General features: G+C 43.0%; 1 protein-coding gene across 1 annotated transcript; it reads left to right on the top strand.

Annotated features, from left to right (window-relative positions):
• Positions 1-5,746: 5,746 nt before the first annotated feature.
• Positions 5,747-16,289, top strand: LOC118077562 (embryonic pepsinogen-like). Its single transcript, XM_060277518.1, has 9 exons — positions 5,747-5,814; positions 6,896-7,058; positions 8,188-8,305; positions 9,787-9,905; positions 10,613-10,797; positions 12,609-12,719; positions 13,627-13,756; positions 15,050-15,148; positions 16,123-16,289. The coding sequence occupies exons 1-9, from the start codon at positions 5,759-5,761 to the stop codon at positions 16,261-16,263; spliced, it is 1,122 nt and encodes a 373-aa protein (XP_060133501.1). The 5' UTR covers positions 5,747-5,758; the 3' UTR covers positions 16,264-16,289.
• The last annotated feature ends 170 nt before the right edge of the window (positions 16,290-16,459 follow it).

Here is a 16,459-nt window from a genome sequence, read left to right as displayed (position 1 = left end):
GTTTTTATTTCTTTTCTACTGCACAATAAAACAAAACAAAAAACAATGCACAGAATTAGAGAGTGACCAGAGATATAGGAGCTCCTAATTCAGGAATGGGGAACCTGTGCCCGCCCCCTCCCCATAGCATAGCTGTCAAGTTTTCCCTTTTCTTGCGAGGAAGCCTATTCAGCATAAGGGAATTTCCCTTTAAAAAAGGGAGAACTTGACAGCTATGCCGCATATGTGAGTTGTAGTCCAGCAACATCCGAAGGACCAAAGGTTCGCCAACTCTATTCCTAATTGATCATCACATTTTGCCCTAAAGTGGGTGGAGAGGATACAACAGTGTCACCTTGCTGACCTAATAGTTTCAGGTGATTCCTATCTTAGTTATCCTTAGAGCCACCTTGTTAGGTAGGCAAGAACAGTTTGAAAAGTGAATGTATAATCAGATGTTGGTCATAATCCAGAATGCGACAGCTTACTGGTGACTGGGAGCGGCCTCCGGGACCACATAACACCGGTCCTGAGAAATCTACACTGGCTCCCAGTATGTTTCCGAGCACAATTCAAAGTGTTGGTGTTGACCTTTAAAGCCCTAAACGGCCTTGGTCCTGTATACCTGAAGGAGCGTCTCCACCCCCACCGTTCAGCCCGGACACTGAGATCCAGCACCGAGGGCCTTCTGGCGGTTCCCTCATTGCGAGAAGTGAGGTTACAGGGAACCAGACAGAGGGCCTTCTCAGTAGCAGCACCCGCCCTGTGGAATGCCCTTCCATCAGATGTCAAGGAAATAAGCAACTATCCTAATTTTAAAAAACATCTGAAGGCAGCCCTCTTTAGGGAAGCTTTTAATATTTAATGCTGTATTGTTTTAATATTTAATTGGGAGCCGCCCAGAGTGGCTGGGGAGACTCAGCCAGATGGGCGGGGTATAAATAAATTATTATTATTATTATTATTATATAACATCTGGATTAACTGAACATTTGGATTAATTGAAATACGACCATATTTGGATCCTGTACGGGAAACATCCTTTCTCCAGGGAGCCTCACCACTAGGGATGGCCAAATCCATCCATTTAGCTTTCTCCCAGTTTCTTCCTTTTTCAGCCTTAACTTCAGTTCTCCACATTTCCACAATTAAAAAAAATGTGTTCATGAAAATTTACATAATTTTAGTTCTAATGTCTCCTAATATGCACGTTTGCATGCCATTTTGCCAAATATGCATATTTCCCCCAAGCAAAAGTGTGTTTTTCTATGCTACTCTCACCAATACATTACCCTGGTATGTGGATTTTAATTTTTTTGCACGCATTGCTTTGCGGGAGAATTGTCCTGCAAAATTTGGAGTAGTCCAACTCCTGAAAGGTGGCTGCATTTTGGCATTTGTTGGGTGGCCTTTCAATGTGAACAGAATCGAATTTTCCCCCCAACTCTGCTCACCACTTCATGTGCATTTCTACTGGGAAATCCACAGCTGCTATGGCATGCTGAAAGACTGACACAAATTGCTCATTAAATAAGCACCTAGGTTTTTGCGCATCCTGTTTTGCACAGCTTTTCCCCACGAGCCCATCAGATAGGCAAGATACTGGGCAAAACCTTGCCTGGTATTTTGCTGCAAAGGCGTCCCGTGCCTATTGGGTGTGGAGTGAGGCATGCAAGATGAATATTAACCAAACAGAGCTTTAAGTTTTTAGAGGCTTTTTATTTAAAAATATATAGAACAACTGAATTTCAAAAGAAAAATCTAATCCACTAAAATATATTGTAAGTCGCCCCCCCCCCATGATAAGTAATTACTTTATACAGAAAATTATGATACTTTAGGAAGAAAAAATTAAAGTAGATCCCTTTCTGCCTTTCTAAAAGTACTAGTTACAGGTAGGTAGCCGGGTTGGTCTGACACAGTCAAAATGAATATAAAAAATCCTTCCAGTAGCACCTTAGAGACCAACTAAGTTTGTCATAGGTATGAGCTTTCATGTGCATGCACACTTAGGACCCAGGTGGCGCTGTGGGTTAAACCACTGACCCTAGGGCTTGCTGATCAGAAGGTCAGCGGTTCGAATCCCTGTGACGGGGTGAGCTCCCATTGCTCGGTCCCAGCTCCTGCCAACCTAGCAGTTCGAAAGCACGTCAAAGTGCAAGTAGATAAATAGGAACCGCTACAGCGGGAAGGTAAACGGCGTTTCCGTGTGCTGCTCTGGTTTGCCAGAAGCGGCTTTGTCATGCTGGCCACATGACCTGGAAGCTGTAGGCTGGCTCCCTCGGCCAATAATGCGAGATGAGTGCGCAACCCCAGAGTCGGTCACTACTGGACCTAATGGTCAGGGGTCCCTTTACCTTTAAGGTGCTACTGGAAGGATTTTTTATTTTTTCTAACAGTAATAAGTTTAAAGTGCCTGTAGGTGGAAGCATTGCTATGGCACAGACAATCTGAAAATTATGAATTATGAAACTGGCTCAAAGCTTGGTTTTCTGTAGTGATTCATGTGCAGAAGCCTATAGTTAATGTGAGTCTATAGTTAATGCCAATGAACTGGATGAATTGCTCTGTTCCAGCCTCTGCCAACCTACCAGTGCAAGTAGATAAATAGGTACTACTGCGGTGGGAAGGTAAACAGTGTTCTGTTGCTCCAGAAGCGGTTTAGTCATGCTGACCACACAATCCGGAAAGCTGTCTCCATACAAACTCTGGCTCCCTCAGCCTGAAAAGCGAAATGAGCGCTGCAACCCCATAGTCATAGAATCATAGAATCATAGAGTTGGAAGAGACCACAAGGGCCATCCAGTCCAACCCCCTGCCAAGCAGGAAACACCATCAAAGCATTCCTGACAGATGGCTGTCAAGCCTCTGCTTAAAGACCTCCAAAGAAGGAGACTCCACCACACTCCTTGGCAGCAAATTCCACTGCCGAACAGCTCTTACTGTCAGGAAGTTCTTCCTAATGTTTAGGTGGAATTTTCTTTCTTGTAGTTTGAATCCGTTGCTCCGTGTCCGCTTCTCTGGAGCAGCAGAAAACAACCTTTCTCCCTCCTCTATATGACATCCTTTTATATATTTGAACATGGTTATCATATCACCCCTTAACCTTCTCTTCTCCAGGCTAAACATACCCAGCTCGCTAAGCCGTTCCTCATAAGGCATCGTTTCCAGGCCTTTGACCATTTTGGTTGCCCTCTTCTGGACACGTTCCAGCTTATCAGTATCCTTCTTGAACTGTGGTGCCCAGAACTGGACACAGTACTCCAGGTGAGGTCTGACCAGAGCAGAATACAGTGGTACTATTACTTCCCTTGATCTAGATGCTGTACTCCTATTGATGCAGCCCAGAATTGCATTGGCTTTTTTAGCTGCTGCATCACACTGCTGACTCATGTCAAGTTTGTGGTCTACCAAGACTCCTAGATCCTTTTCACATGTACTGCTCTCAAGCCAGGTTTAACTGAACATTTGTCTGGACTTAAGCATTCAGGGGTCCTTTACCTTTTACCTAATACACACCTGCTAAGTTATTGAGAAGCTTATCTCATTCCATTTTGAGCAGCTTATCAAATTTCCACCAGACTGCTTAGTCCAATAGCAGTGTTAAATATGTACATTCGTTATTAATAAGACATCAAAGTGATTGTGCTCAAATATATGTGTTGAGGACCTCAGATAAGAGTAGTAAATTTGTTCTTTGGACATACAATGCCTGTAAATATACCCATCAAGGACATGAGAACATTGGCTGATATAATGTAGGTGGACTAACATCTTGGATCTGTATAAGGGAGCTTTCTCTGTTCCTAAATGGCTGGTATAGCACCCTTAAGGAAATGACAACCCCCAAAATAAGATTTATTCATTTCTTTTTCTGCAATTTCAGGTCCTTCCTGGCATCCCTTTTTCTTCTTCTTTTTCCATTCATGATTATTTGTGCTCATTTGATTGAGGTGGTCACATGTGGTCATGATTTTAATTATGTTTGCACATAAAAAAATTCTGGACTGTCACAGTGCTTCGTTTGCAAGCAGTGCATATTCTGAAATCACACACACACACACACACACACACACACAGTCTTTCGTTCAACATTCTTGCTCAGGTAGACCTTTCTAGAAGAATGTGTAGCCTCCTTTTTCTTCCTTTAAGTTGTCCCTCACCTGCTCTTCGAGTTTCTTGAAGCGCTGTAATATCAATGTTAAAACGTTGCAGCTCCCTTGCAATGATGGCAGTTCTGCGCTTGGGATGCTCATTGTCTGTGTTACCCAAAATATTCCACCTTCCAAAAACAATTGTCTTTTACAACCGCTGGGTGGTGACTCCACTGGGAATGGTAATCCAGTCAGGGAAAAAGGGAGGCAGACTAGAATCATACAGTTGGAAGAGACCACAAGGACCATCCAGTCCAACCCCCTGCCAAGCAAGAAACACCATCAAAGCATTCTTGACATACGGCTGTCAAGCCTCTGCTTAAAGACCTCCAAAGAAGGAGACTCCACCATACTCCTTGGCAGCAAATTCCACTGTTGAACAGCTCTTACTGTCAGGAAGTTCTTCCTAATGTTTAGGTGGAATCTTCTTTCTTGTAGCTTGTATCCATTGCTTCGTGTCCGCTTCTCTGGAGCAGCAGAAAACAACCTTTCACCCTCTTCTATATGGCATCCTTTTATATATTTGAACATATAGTAGCACCTTAAAGACCAACTAAGTTTATATTTTGGTATGAGCTTTCGTGTGCATGCACACTTCTTCAGATACACGTGTATCTGAAGAAGTGTGCATGCACACGAAAGCTCATACCAAAATATAAACTTAGTTGGTCTTTAAGGTGCTACTGAAGGAATTTTTTTATTGCTTCGACTCAGACCAACACGGCTACCTACCTGTAACTATATTTGAACATGGCTATCAAATCACCCCTTAACCTTCTCTTCTCCAGGCTATGGTTAGGACAACTTTTCTAGCCTCTCCCCCTTTTTGGGGTGAACTGAGTGGATCCCATATAGAGCTGCTCAGTCATGGATACAGCTGCTGAGCTGCTCAACTGCCTCGTTCCTTGAGTCAGAGTGACTGAATCTGTATCCAGTGATCATGTGCCAGTTCGTGACTAGGGCCTTCCAGATTTTACGGTCCTGCCCCAGTTACCATTTGCCAATGGCCATGGGACTTTGGGGGTTTGGGTTTGGGGTGGATTTTTGGAAGAAACCTGTGTGTGAATTTGTTTTATGTATGCAGTTCATCCTGACCAACGCTTAGTCTTCTCAGTAAGGCTCTATTTCGATGGCTTGAGTACCACGATGACCGGTAGATTCTTATCTGCTGCAGCCTTTATCCACCTTCACAGCCATTGTAACATACCTTGTTATCTTCCACCTGTTCATCTTTTGAGGACTTTTTGGATCATTCTTTGTCTAGCTCCTCCCCTTTGACCTAACCGTCTTGGGTGACTCTGCTGGGAGTACGAGACTCCTGATGGCGTTGCTCACAAGGGTCATAGGAAGGTGCAAACCCACTCTCCCCAACACGGTGACAATCCAGCGAGTGAGATATTTACAATATTATATGCTGGATACATGACTTCCTCTTAGGTATGATTTCATTGTGTTTACAAAGCAAGGTGACTGATTACTTCTCATTTCCAAGAATGGGCTGGACTTTCTGTGATGAAATATGATCTTTAGATGATGGTGGGCACTTCTCAAGCAGCTATAAAATAACAGAGTTTTCCCCCAACAAGCACCAGAAAAACTAGAGCAGCCCCCATTGGTCAAGCAGGATGAAGTACCTTGCAGTACTCTTCACCATTGTTGCTTTCTCCGAATGTCTCGTTAAGTAAGTTATCGTTTTGTTGCTGATATTTACTCATCTGACAGCTATACTTTCTGATTAACTAATGAAGAGGAGAGGGAGTGTGAATTATAACTTCAAATCTTAAAGAATTTTAAAGATATATACATATATATATATAAACAAATAAATACATACACACAGCTGAGAGGAGATCAATAAATGCAAAATGGTCTTCTGGCAGCAATTACAAGGGTAGAAACACATAGACTCACTGAAAAGAAAGCATGGCTAACATCTAATTTGAGAGGGAACAATATTTTGGGGCATTTGTGTGTGTGGTTTTTTTTTTTTTTTAGCTCAATAGGTCTCCTTGCCTTCAGTAGCGCAGTAACAGGATGATGCTCAGCACCTGACGCTCCCCACAGCATGTCCAAAGTGACAAGAGAAAGTAGAATTGTCAAACTGTTCTTTGTAATCAGCAAATTAAGGCACAACAGCACACCTTAAAGTGCTGCTGACACTACTTGAAACAAAAGGAGTCTAAAAAATGGGCTGCAAAGAATTCATTTTATGTCAGTCAAATATTGAACACTCTACACACCTACAGTTGTTGTTTTTTCCTTTCAGATATCTTCCTTTAATTAATTGAGAGATGAAGCAGATTATCATCCCTGTCATGCAGGGGACTAGGATCCTAACACTCCATATGTTTCTGGACTTGAACCCCCACCGTCCCTGACTATTTGCCGTGCTGGTTGGGGCTGATGGGACATAGAATCATAGAATCATAGAGTTGGAAGAGACCACAAGGGCCATCCAGTCCAACCCCCTGCCAAGCAGGAAACACCATCAAAGCATTCTTGACAGATGGCTGTCAAACCTCCGCTTAAAGACCTCCAAAGAAGGAGACTCCACCACAATCCTTGGCAGCAAATTCCACTGTCGAACAGCTCTTACTGTCAGGAAGTTCTTCCTAATGTTTAGGTGGAATCTTCTTTCCTGTAGCTTGAACCAATGCTCCGTGTCTGTTTGGAGTTATGGAGTGTAAAGACAGGTTGCAAAATAGGCAAATTTTAGGGAGACAGAAAATCCAAACCTAGTAATTTTGTTTCCTGTGTTCCAGGATTCCCTTGCAGAGAGGGACAAATGTAAGAGACACTCTCAAGGAGAAAAATCTGCTGGAAAATCTTCTTCAGAAACACCGTTATGACACTGGTACAAAATACAACTCAGATATTTCTAATGCTGCCCAGGTGGCTGAAGAACCACTTCTGAACTCTTTTGAGGTGAGGTGATGCTTTGCTCTTATCAATTTACTGTGCTGCTGAACAACATTTCCTCAAAGTTTTCATGATGCTCAGTTGAGATACTTCTTCATATTTCTCCTGACACCCAGAGTTTATTAACATATGTTAGATGCAATTCAGCAAAACACAGCCACAACTCAATCACACTATGGGACTTAGCCATGACTATCACAAAGCCCTGTTGTTTTCAACATAAGAGGTTGCAACTAACTTTTGCTGGATTGTGACCCATAGAGGAGTTATGATCCAGCCAGTTACATTGAAATCCCATTGACACCTAGGGTAGCCAGAGTAGAGAACAGGGTTCTTGCACCTTTAATAGTTGTGTAGAAGAGGGAATTTCAGCAGGTTGTGGCTTTTCATTCAAGTTCACAGATGCTGAGTGCCCCTTTATTACAACTATTCAAGGTGTGAGAACCTGTTCTTTTTTGCATCTAGCCATCTTATTAAAGGGCAGGGCAGGAAAATGATGAAGCCACGATGTTGTGTAGGCCAGAAAAATAGTACTTTAGCTTGCTTTTTGTGGTGAACATTGTGAGAGCTCCTCTATGGCAATAAATGGTACTTTAAAAATATTTATAATTTTCAATTATAACAAAAAGGAAAACATTTCACAAATCAATCAACAGTAATTGTGACACTTTGAATCTCGACTTCCCCTTTTCCTGTGGTGCCGTAAAATTGTTTTCATCTTTCCCTGCATAGCCCAAATTGTCTCAATCTATTCTTTTTTTTAAAAAAATCTGTTATTATATATTTTAGAAACTACAGGTTTTTTACAATAGCATTATTTGTTATGCACAGAAGTTATTTGAAGAGTGGGGAAAATGTCAGTTCTTCCGCTGTATTTCTCCTGTTTGTGAGTTACGTTAAAGCACATACCTCTTTTACATTATGTCATTTATTATTTGTTTATTTGAACAATTCCCTTTTCACATTATCCCACTTTTGACAGGAAATAATTCCCTCCTTTCTAACTATTTTTTTTTTAAAAATGTAGCACTTAGATTTACAGTGATTACCTTGCATATCTGTGAAGAAGTAAAATGTTCAAAAGCCTAAAAAGAAGGAAAGTTTTACAAATTGTGTTTGTTTTATGAATTAACAGACCGAATACTATGGAACAATCTACATTGGAACCCCACCACAGAAGTTCACTGTTGTGTTTGACACTGGATCATCTACTCTCTGGGTACCCTCTGTCTATTGCAGTAGTCCAGCATGCCGTAAGTAACGGACTATAAAATAAAAAGTCTTCAAGCATGTCACTCTGATATTAAAAATGGGCTGGGAGGGCCTATGAAGTGGTGTAAGGGAATGGATTCATTATTTCACAATCCAGCATTGATTGCAGACTCAGGTCATAATTCTATTTATCTATGAGTAAGGTTGATTGAACTCAGTGAGGCCAACTTCTAAATAAATATGTGCGGAATTGAATGTGGGCTTGCAATCCTATACCCACTTACCTGATGTGTCACCAGTTTAAGTAAGGGTGGCAGTGGAGGGGGAGAGGCAGGGTAGTAGGGGGGGGGCACATCCCATTATGCTTCAAGTGGCAAAACAGGACACTCCACTGCTGGAGAGAGAGAGATCCCAGTTTTTAATGATCAGGTGTAATGATCTCAGGCAGGCAAACGAGCTCCAAAAAGAAGTAATGAGCTTTTTGGAAGATTTACAGTACATTTATTTACAATTAATACGCCATTCTCAGCTACGAGGTGCTCAGTCTGAGTCCCTGCGTTGAATGCAACACGAAGGCTGACAATGTCCGGTCCTTCCCCTCTTGTCCTTCTGTTGTATCTTAACCCTTTGCACCCCTTCTGGTGTTATCCTGTACCCCAGGAACTCTACTTCAGGGATGTGGAATTGGCATTTCTCCAACCATGTAAAGCTGGTGCTCTCTCAGCCGCTGTAGCACCTCTGTCATGTTTCTGAGCTTTCTGAGTAGATCAGAAGATCATCCAAATAATTAATCATGAACATGTCCACTAGGCTCCCTAGAATGTGGTTGATGAAGGCTTGAAACATTGCTGTCCCCGACTGCAGCCCCAAAGGCATGACCAGGTATTTCAAGCTGCCATACCTGGTGCAAAACATTGTATTCCATTCATCTCCCTCTCACACACATATCAAGTTATAAGTCCAGCTTAATGGAAATTTTCGCTGACCTCAGCCTCTCTAATAAATCTCCAGTGCATGTAAGGGGTAGTGATTTGGCTCCATTATACTGTTTTTATTTTCCTAAAACCAACACAAAGTCTCAATTCAGGTGTGTTTTTCTTCTTAACAAAGCACACGGGGAACCCCCTGGCGCTTTGGATGGCCTGATGAAACCCTGTGCCAGATTTTTCTCTAAAAACTCATTCGAAGTGGCCATCTCTGTCTCAGACATTGAATAGAGGTGACTTATAGGCATCTGAGCCACTGGCAGGATGTCTAGCTATCTTACAGTCATAAGACCTGTTGGGGGGGGGGGCAGCTTGTCCGCTTCCTTCTCACAGAACACATCCCAGTAGGCCTTGTATTGCAGAGGCAACTGCTCTTCCTGTCCTGTTAGGGGTCCCAATACCTCCACCCCCTAACTGCTGCCACTACTGGGGCCTCAATACCTAGGCAGAGAAGGTGGCAATAATCTGAAGGAAACTTTATGGACCACTGCCCCCACGCTATGGCTGGATCGTGTCTGTTTTCTTTTTACTTTTAGAAAGACACCATAGATTTGACCCACGCAAGTCTTCTACCTTCCATGGAACAGGAAAGCCATTCTCCATTAAGTATGGGAAAGGAAGCATGGAAGGGATCTTCGGACTTGATACAGTCAAGGTAAACTAATAGTATTTTATAGATACAGGACAAGTTGAGAATACAAGCTTATAAAAATATCAAATCTTCTGTGCATTTCCAAGGCCAATGCTTCTCAATGTTTTTGAATCCTGGAAAATGTAAAGCAGTAAAAACTGAACCAGCCCTTTATATTCTGTGGAGGTATTTATGTACAGTATATATACATTGATGGCTGCTCCTCAAGGAATTCAGAACACAGTATGTGGTAACCAAGAAGTTTATTTAAAATCGTTGTTGTTACAATCAAAGTAGTACAAATTAAAGCTGCAGTACTAAGGTTATGCAATGCTGAAGTAAATATCAATGAAATTGATGAGACCTACCTCTGAATAAACAGGTTTAAAACTGGGACCTAATTTGCTCTTGCCCACTATCCATAGGAACCAATTCCTATGGGTCATGGTCCCTTCATCCCCCAAAGTTTGCGCCCCAAAGTTAATGGGCTTTGCTATTCAAATGGTGTGCATGGACTTTGTCTTGTGATCAATCATGCAGGATGGGACTTCCCTACCGCCCCCAATATTTTGTTACCTGCCACTATCCATGTTTGAATATTATTGTCTGAAAGGTCAAATGAGGTTCCCTCTCATGTTAACACAGGATTGTAGCCTGAATGCATCGCTCGTAAAACCTCTGTACTTCACAACTTGATACAGAAGTAAGGGAATACTTTGTTTTTCTCCTAGATATCTGATCTTACCATTTCCGATTTGGAATTCGGCTTGAGTACCAGTGAGTCAGAAGACCCATTTTCCAGAACTAAATATGATGGGATCCTCGGCTTAAACCCTTGGAAAAAAAGTTCATTCTTTGATAACCTGATGAAGAAAGGCTTGCTTGAGAAAGACGAATTTTCTGTTTATCTCAGCGGGTAAAGACTATTTTGCTTTACTGCTAAGAAGATTTGTTGCATGTTGATGGAGGACTCATGGAAGGAAACCGTGCCTGAGATTACTTTACAGGTTGGCTAATGCTTTGCCTGCTAAATATTGTAGAACAGGTTGTACAATCCAGTCTGCCACTGTGCTTTGTTTGCACAGAGGTTGATGGGCAGAGGGGAATGGAACCCCCATCCCCAAATTGGTCAGAGTGCTGAGCCCCTCCGGCTCCAGGGATGAATAAGCTCTTGTAGCCAAGGCTACTTGATGATGAAGAAGAAAAGGTCCCTCCAGTTTTCTAGGACCCAGCAGTCGACTGCACCATCTTGCTTGTTGTGCCTTGAGAGCACAGCAGAGCAGGGGCCAAGCTCAGGTGAGCTAAGTGTTAATGTGGGAAGAGAGGGAGGTAGACAGTGTTGAGGCAGAACCACTGCTTCTTTTACTATTCTGTAATGCATGGAAATACGGAATTAATATATACGTGTGTGTGTGTGTGTGTGTGTGTGTGTGTGTGTGTGTGGACGTGGGTAGCGCTGTGGTCTAAACCACAGAGCCTAGGGCTTGCTGATCAGAAGGTTGGTGGTTCGAATCCCCGTGATGGGGTGAGCTCCCGTTGCTCAGTCCCTGCTCCTGCCAACCTAGCAGCTCAAAAGCACATCAAAGTGCAAGTAGATAAATAGGTAAGATAAACAGCATTTCCGTGCGCTGCTCTGGTTCACCAGAAGTTGCTTAGTCATGCTGGCCACATGATCCGGAAGCTGTACGACAGCTCCCTCGGCCAGTAAAGCGTGATGAGTGCCACGACCCCAGAGTCTTTCGTGACTGGACCTAAAGGTCAAGGGTCCCTTTACCCCTTTACAGAAAAGGCTACCTTCCCTTTTCATTTTCATTTAATACTGGACCAACTAGAGACCTCCCCCCCCAAAAAAAAAACACTTTAGAGATTTGAAGTTTTTGCTCCAAATCACAATCCTACCCCATACAGAATAACTGGAGGATAGTATCACAAAGACCATTTCACCTGACTATTTTGAGGGCAGATCAAGAACTAAAGGGTATAAATTGCTTCCTCTCTTCAGGTGGCTAATATGCTGCCCATCCTGTACATGTCAGCTCAGTGCTATAGTGCCTGGCACTGCAGCCTTAATGGTTTTTTGAAAGGGAGGTAGCAAGCCTTTCTAGGGCAGAAGGCAGAAAGGGAAGCAGTAGGTAGAAGCAGTAGGTAGAAGCAGAGCCAGCCACAAATAAAGCTGATTTTGCCCGCATTCTCCACTGAGCTGAGGATATATTGGGAGCAATTAGACTGTCTAAGGAGGAGGAATCTGACAGGCAGTGACACACACTCCCTGGACTCGGTGCAAGCAGGCAGGCAGGCAAGCAGATGAGGTTGGCTGGAGGTAGGCTGAGGTTGGTGGAGTAGAGGCCCTTTCCACAGAATGGCTTCCACTGCCCCAGACTGGCTTGCTTAAAATCACAATGAAAAGAAATTAGAAGGACAAAATTTATGAAGATTATGAAGGAGGAAGTCAGCGTGTTGTATACAGAGCTGAACATGAAGCATGGTGATATGGAGAACAAAACAGGAATAGTATATTAACAGCATTCACCTTTCAAAATCTTAGAGCCTTCATTGTCCAGTGTTCACCAGTAGATACTGGTGCAAAAGTTCTATTCTCTCTCTCTTTTTCTCTAATTTGGACAGAGGTACAAGAACATGATACACACACTTTTTAAATATGCAGTCCAGCTTATTCTGAATGAATGACCTCACAACAGTGCACTGTATACCGTATCTATGTTTCAGAAAAACAGATGGGAGCATGATCATTTTTGGTGGAATTGATCAATCTTATTTCACTGGTCCTATTAACTGGATTCCTGCCACATATAAGAAATTTAAGATTGCAGTGGACAGGTAAGCAGGAATTATTCTTATTAGTAGTATTAGCAACTATTGTTAATCTGAACATATTGACTGGGTACAATAAAACTGAAAAGTTTTTCTGAATAATTTTAATGGCTACTAGTTAGCTAAACAGGAAGAGATGGAGGGCAATAAAATGCAAATACGAATGCGCAATTTACTATACTTTGTGTTTTCTAGTTGTCTGTTGCTATATATAGAACCGTTGTTGTACATGGCATTTACAGAGCACATGAGGGTAGGTCCTTGCCCTGAGCAGATTACAATCTGTAGTTCATGAGTTTTGTTTTATGCCTTGTTTTATGCTGCCCCCAGGGACATGGCGTGCGTTCTGGGGGCGGGGCAGGCACGTGTTATGAGCGGGGCACACATTTGGGGCGGGGCACACTCAGGGGGGCACGCGTTTGGGGGCGGGGCGGGCAGCCGCGATGGCACCCCTGGGATCGTGCCACCCGGGGCAGCACGCCCACCAACACCCCCATCTTCCTACGCTACTGAATGCAGCTTCCCGAAAGTACTTATCACATCCCACCCTCCAGTTAAAAAAACAAACCCTACCTCAGGGCCCTACCTCAGCTGAGGACCATTTGCTTTGCAAGCAGAATCCTCCAGGGACACACCTATACAGCTGTTTTAAGTGTGTTTTAAGTGAAATACACAATGTGACGCTAGATGTTGTCGGTGAGCCTTATGGAAAATTCAATGCTATTTTTTAAAACTTTTTTTTAAAAGCATTTTCAGAACGGTTTTTATATTCCACCTGGGTTGCTTAACTGATATTTCCAGGCAGTGCTATGAGAACTCCCTCTCTGAACTCCTGGAGAGCTGCTCCATACAATGTGGCTTTTTAATGTTTCATGTCAGAATCTAAAGAATCTAATGATGTCCAATTTCTCAGCATTCTAGTGTATGGTCAGGCAGTTGCCTGCAGAGATGGCTGTGAAGCACTTCTTGACACGGGGACATCCTTCTTACTCGGCCCAGCATCTGAAATTAGCCAAATCCAACAAGCCATTGGAGTTACAACAGTAAGATTGACTTTTGCTGGTTGTCTTCATACTGTAGCTGAAGAGGCCCTGTACCATCCTATTCACTCCAGCATCCACACCCCATACTCTAATTCAGGCTTCCTCAACCTCGGCCCTCCAGATGATTTGAGACTACAATTCCCATCATCCCTGACCACTGGTCCTGCTAGCTAGGGATCATGGGAGTTGTAGGCCAAAAACATTTGGAGGGCTGAGGTTGAGGAAGCCTGCTCTAATTGTTAGCCAAAGCTCAAGTTTCAGAGGCACACAACCGAAGGTGGTGAGGATTAGGCTTGACCTAGGATATCACCTGGACTGCAACTGCTGAAACCTCAGTGCCAGGCTTCATAGTTCTTCATGACACTGCACATGCATGCAAATGTATCATGAGCATACACATTATGACCATGGAAATGGCAGGAAAAGAAAACAATCTGGGAGGGTGACGTCCAGTAAAATAAACACTTCCAGTGGGCCTAATCAGTGGTGAAGCTGCATGCTCCGGCACCGGGGGTGGAGAGTAGGCAGGGGCACGGCTGGAGCGCATGCCGGGGGCGTGGCACACGTCCCAGAGGTGTGGTACACCATCCTGCGGGATGTGATTTGCATGCGTCCTGGGGGCGTGGCATGCTGCCCACAGGGGCGTGGCACCTGGTGCAGTGGGGGGATGCACAGCGCATGTTGGTGGGGCGGCCGCGATGGTACCCCCCCTCCCCGATGGTGCCAGAGGAGGTGCGCTCCCCCCGCTCCCCCCTTCCTCTGCGCAGCTCTCGCTAGAAAATTATTATTTTTCTTGTTTTCCTCCACTAAAAACTAGGTGTGTCTTATGGTCAGGTGTGTCTTATGGAGCAAAAAAATACGGTACATTGAGGGACAGCTGTGAGGGCTTTATTTCCCCCAAACAACATCTCTCAAAACAGATTCAGTACATCCGTGTGCCCTCAGCACCAATTTTAGAATGGAGAATTTGGTCTCATACTGGACTTTAAAAATGGATTGCATCACCTTCATTGCTTTAGACTGCGAGTTTTTTATATGAAGTGTTGAGATGATTTATTTGTAATATTCAGCAGCATGCCTTGCTTCTGTGCTACAGTGTTCTACAGTGTGCTGTTCAAGTGAGTTACAGTAGATGGTTATTAGGTCCTCACACTTAAAGTGGTACGTTTGCTTTCCTGAGATTGGCTCAGGGACAAATCCACTACATTCTCAAGCAAACTTGAGGTTTGCTGGTTCAATTCCTTCATGATCAGAATAATGCCCAAACTCAACTCTTTTCCTTATCTCTTTCAGCATTCCTTCAACTGCAGAAACCTCCACAATATGCCAGATGTTGTTTATGTAATCAACGGAATTCAATATCCTTTGACTCCACAAGCCTATACTCATAAGGTACATGATAGAACTGGAATATTATCTACTTGCCATAATAATGCAGGTTAAAACAGTTTGGGGCAGATTAGAAGTGCAAAATATTTATGAGCACATGAGCTAAAGACAAGAAAAAATGGAATACATTTTGGGGCAGAAAGCCTATTAGATATGCTAAGCTGGTCAGAAGAGCTGGACCCAAACTTGCATGTCTTAAGCAAAAGGCCAATGCAAATTCCCCAACATAGTTTCATGACAGTTTAGTATAGTATCTCTGACTACAGATGATTCCTAGCCCAGGAAGGTTGCCCCTGATATGTTGTATAACATAGGCGCCTGTTCACCCCCAGAAGGACTTAAACCTTCCATCACATATAGCAACATATATATGCAGCTCTCAGATGTGTTTGCTTGGCAGTTGCAGATATGGAAGAATTTTGAAGCAAATGATGTTCTTTCTCCCCTCGTTTCCTCTTTGTAGTGATGACACAATCTAGAGAGTTTCTAAATCTCACTCTCAGCAGCATCCTAAGCACCCAAAGAAGGGCTTCTATTGCAGAGGGACACAGTGCTCCGATCCTTTACAGATAGCAGGAGAGGCGGAGTGAGGAGGAGATGGAAAATAATTTTCTTGTGATCTCCATTTACTCCATAGAGGGGCCCATAGCTCAGTGACGTAGAGAATTTGCTTTGTACAATTTAGTTGTTCATTATTAAGGTATTATGCTAATTATTATAGGCTGAATACACAATTTACAATATTGTACGCTATTACGATTGTCCTAGTGTTACATCTACAATATTTATCTCCTTTTGAGACTCCCCCCCCCCCAGGAAAAATCCTTCATCGTCCTTCTTTATGTTGGAATGTTACCTTATGCTAGGGTTTAAAATATGGAAACCCTACCTTGTGCATTTTTACCTAGATTAATTTCTTGGTTGATATGGATGTCAAATCACCCACATCTTAAGGATATCCTTTCCTTTCCTTCTAGGATAACGACCATTGCAAGAGTGGCTTTAGCTCTGGCAGCAAAGATTATGATCACTTGATACTAGGAGATATGTTCCTCAGAGAATACTACAGTATTTTTGACCGGGAGAATGACCAAGTTGGACTGGCAAAGGCGGTGTAAAAAAAAATTCTGCATTTAAACTATGCAAGCACTGTATTTGCTCATTTAATCAACTAATGCCAATGACATCGTCACTTCGTAGCAATATATTTGAACTAATACTATCACTTAATATCCTATTAAAAATTATTTGTCAGATGTCTTCAAAGAAGGTGCAGGTGGTAGCATTGTTGTGGCATATATGATCTGAAAATTA

The sequence above is a fragment of the Zootoca vivipara genome, chromosome 7 (genome assembly GCF_963506605.1).
Source record: "Zootoca vivipara chromosome 7, rZooViv1.1, whole genome shotgun sequence".
Classification (NCBI taxonomy): Eukaryota; Metazoa; Chordata; class Lepidosauria; order Squamata; family Lacertidae; genus Zootoca; species Zootoca vivipara.
The sequence above is the reverse complement of the archived record's forward strand: the minus strand, read 5'-3'. Positions and strand labels throughout refer to the sequence as shown.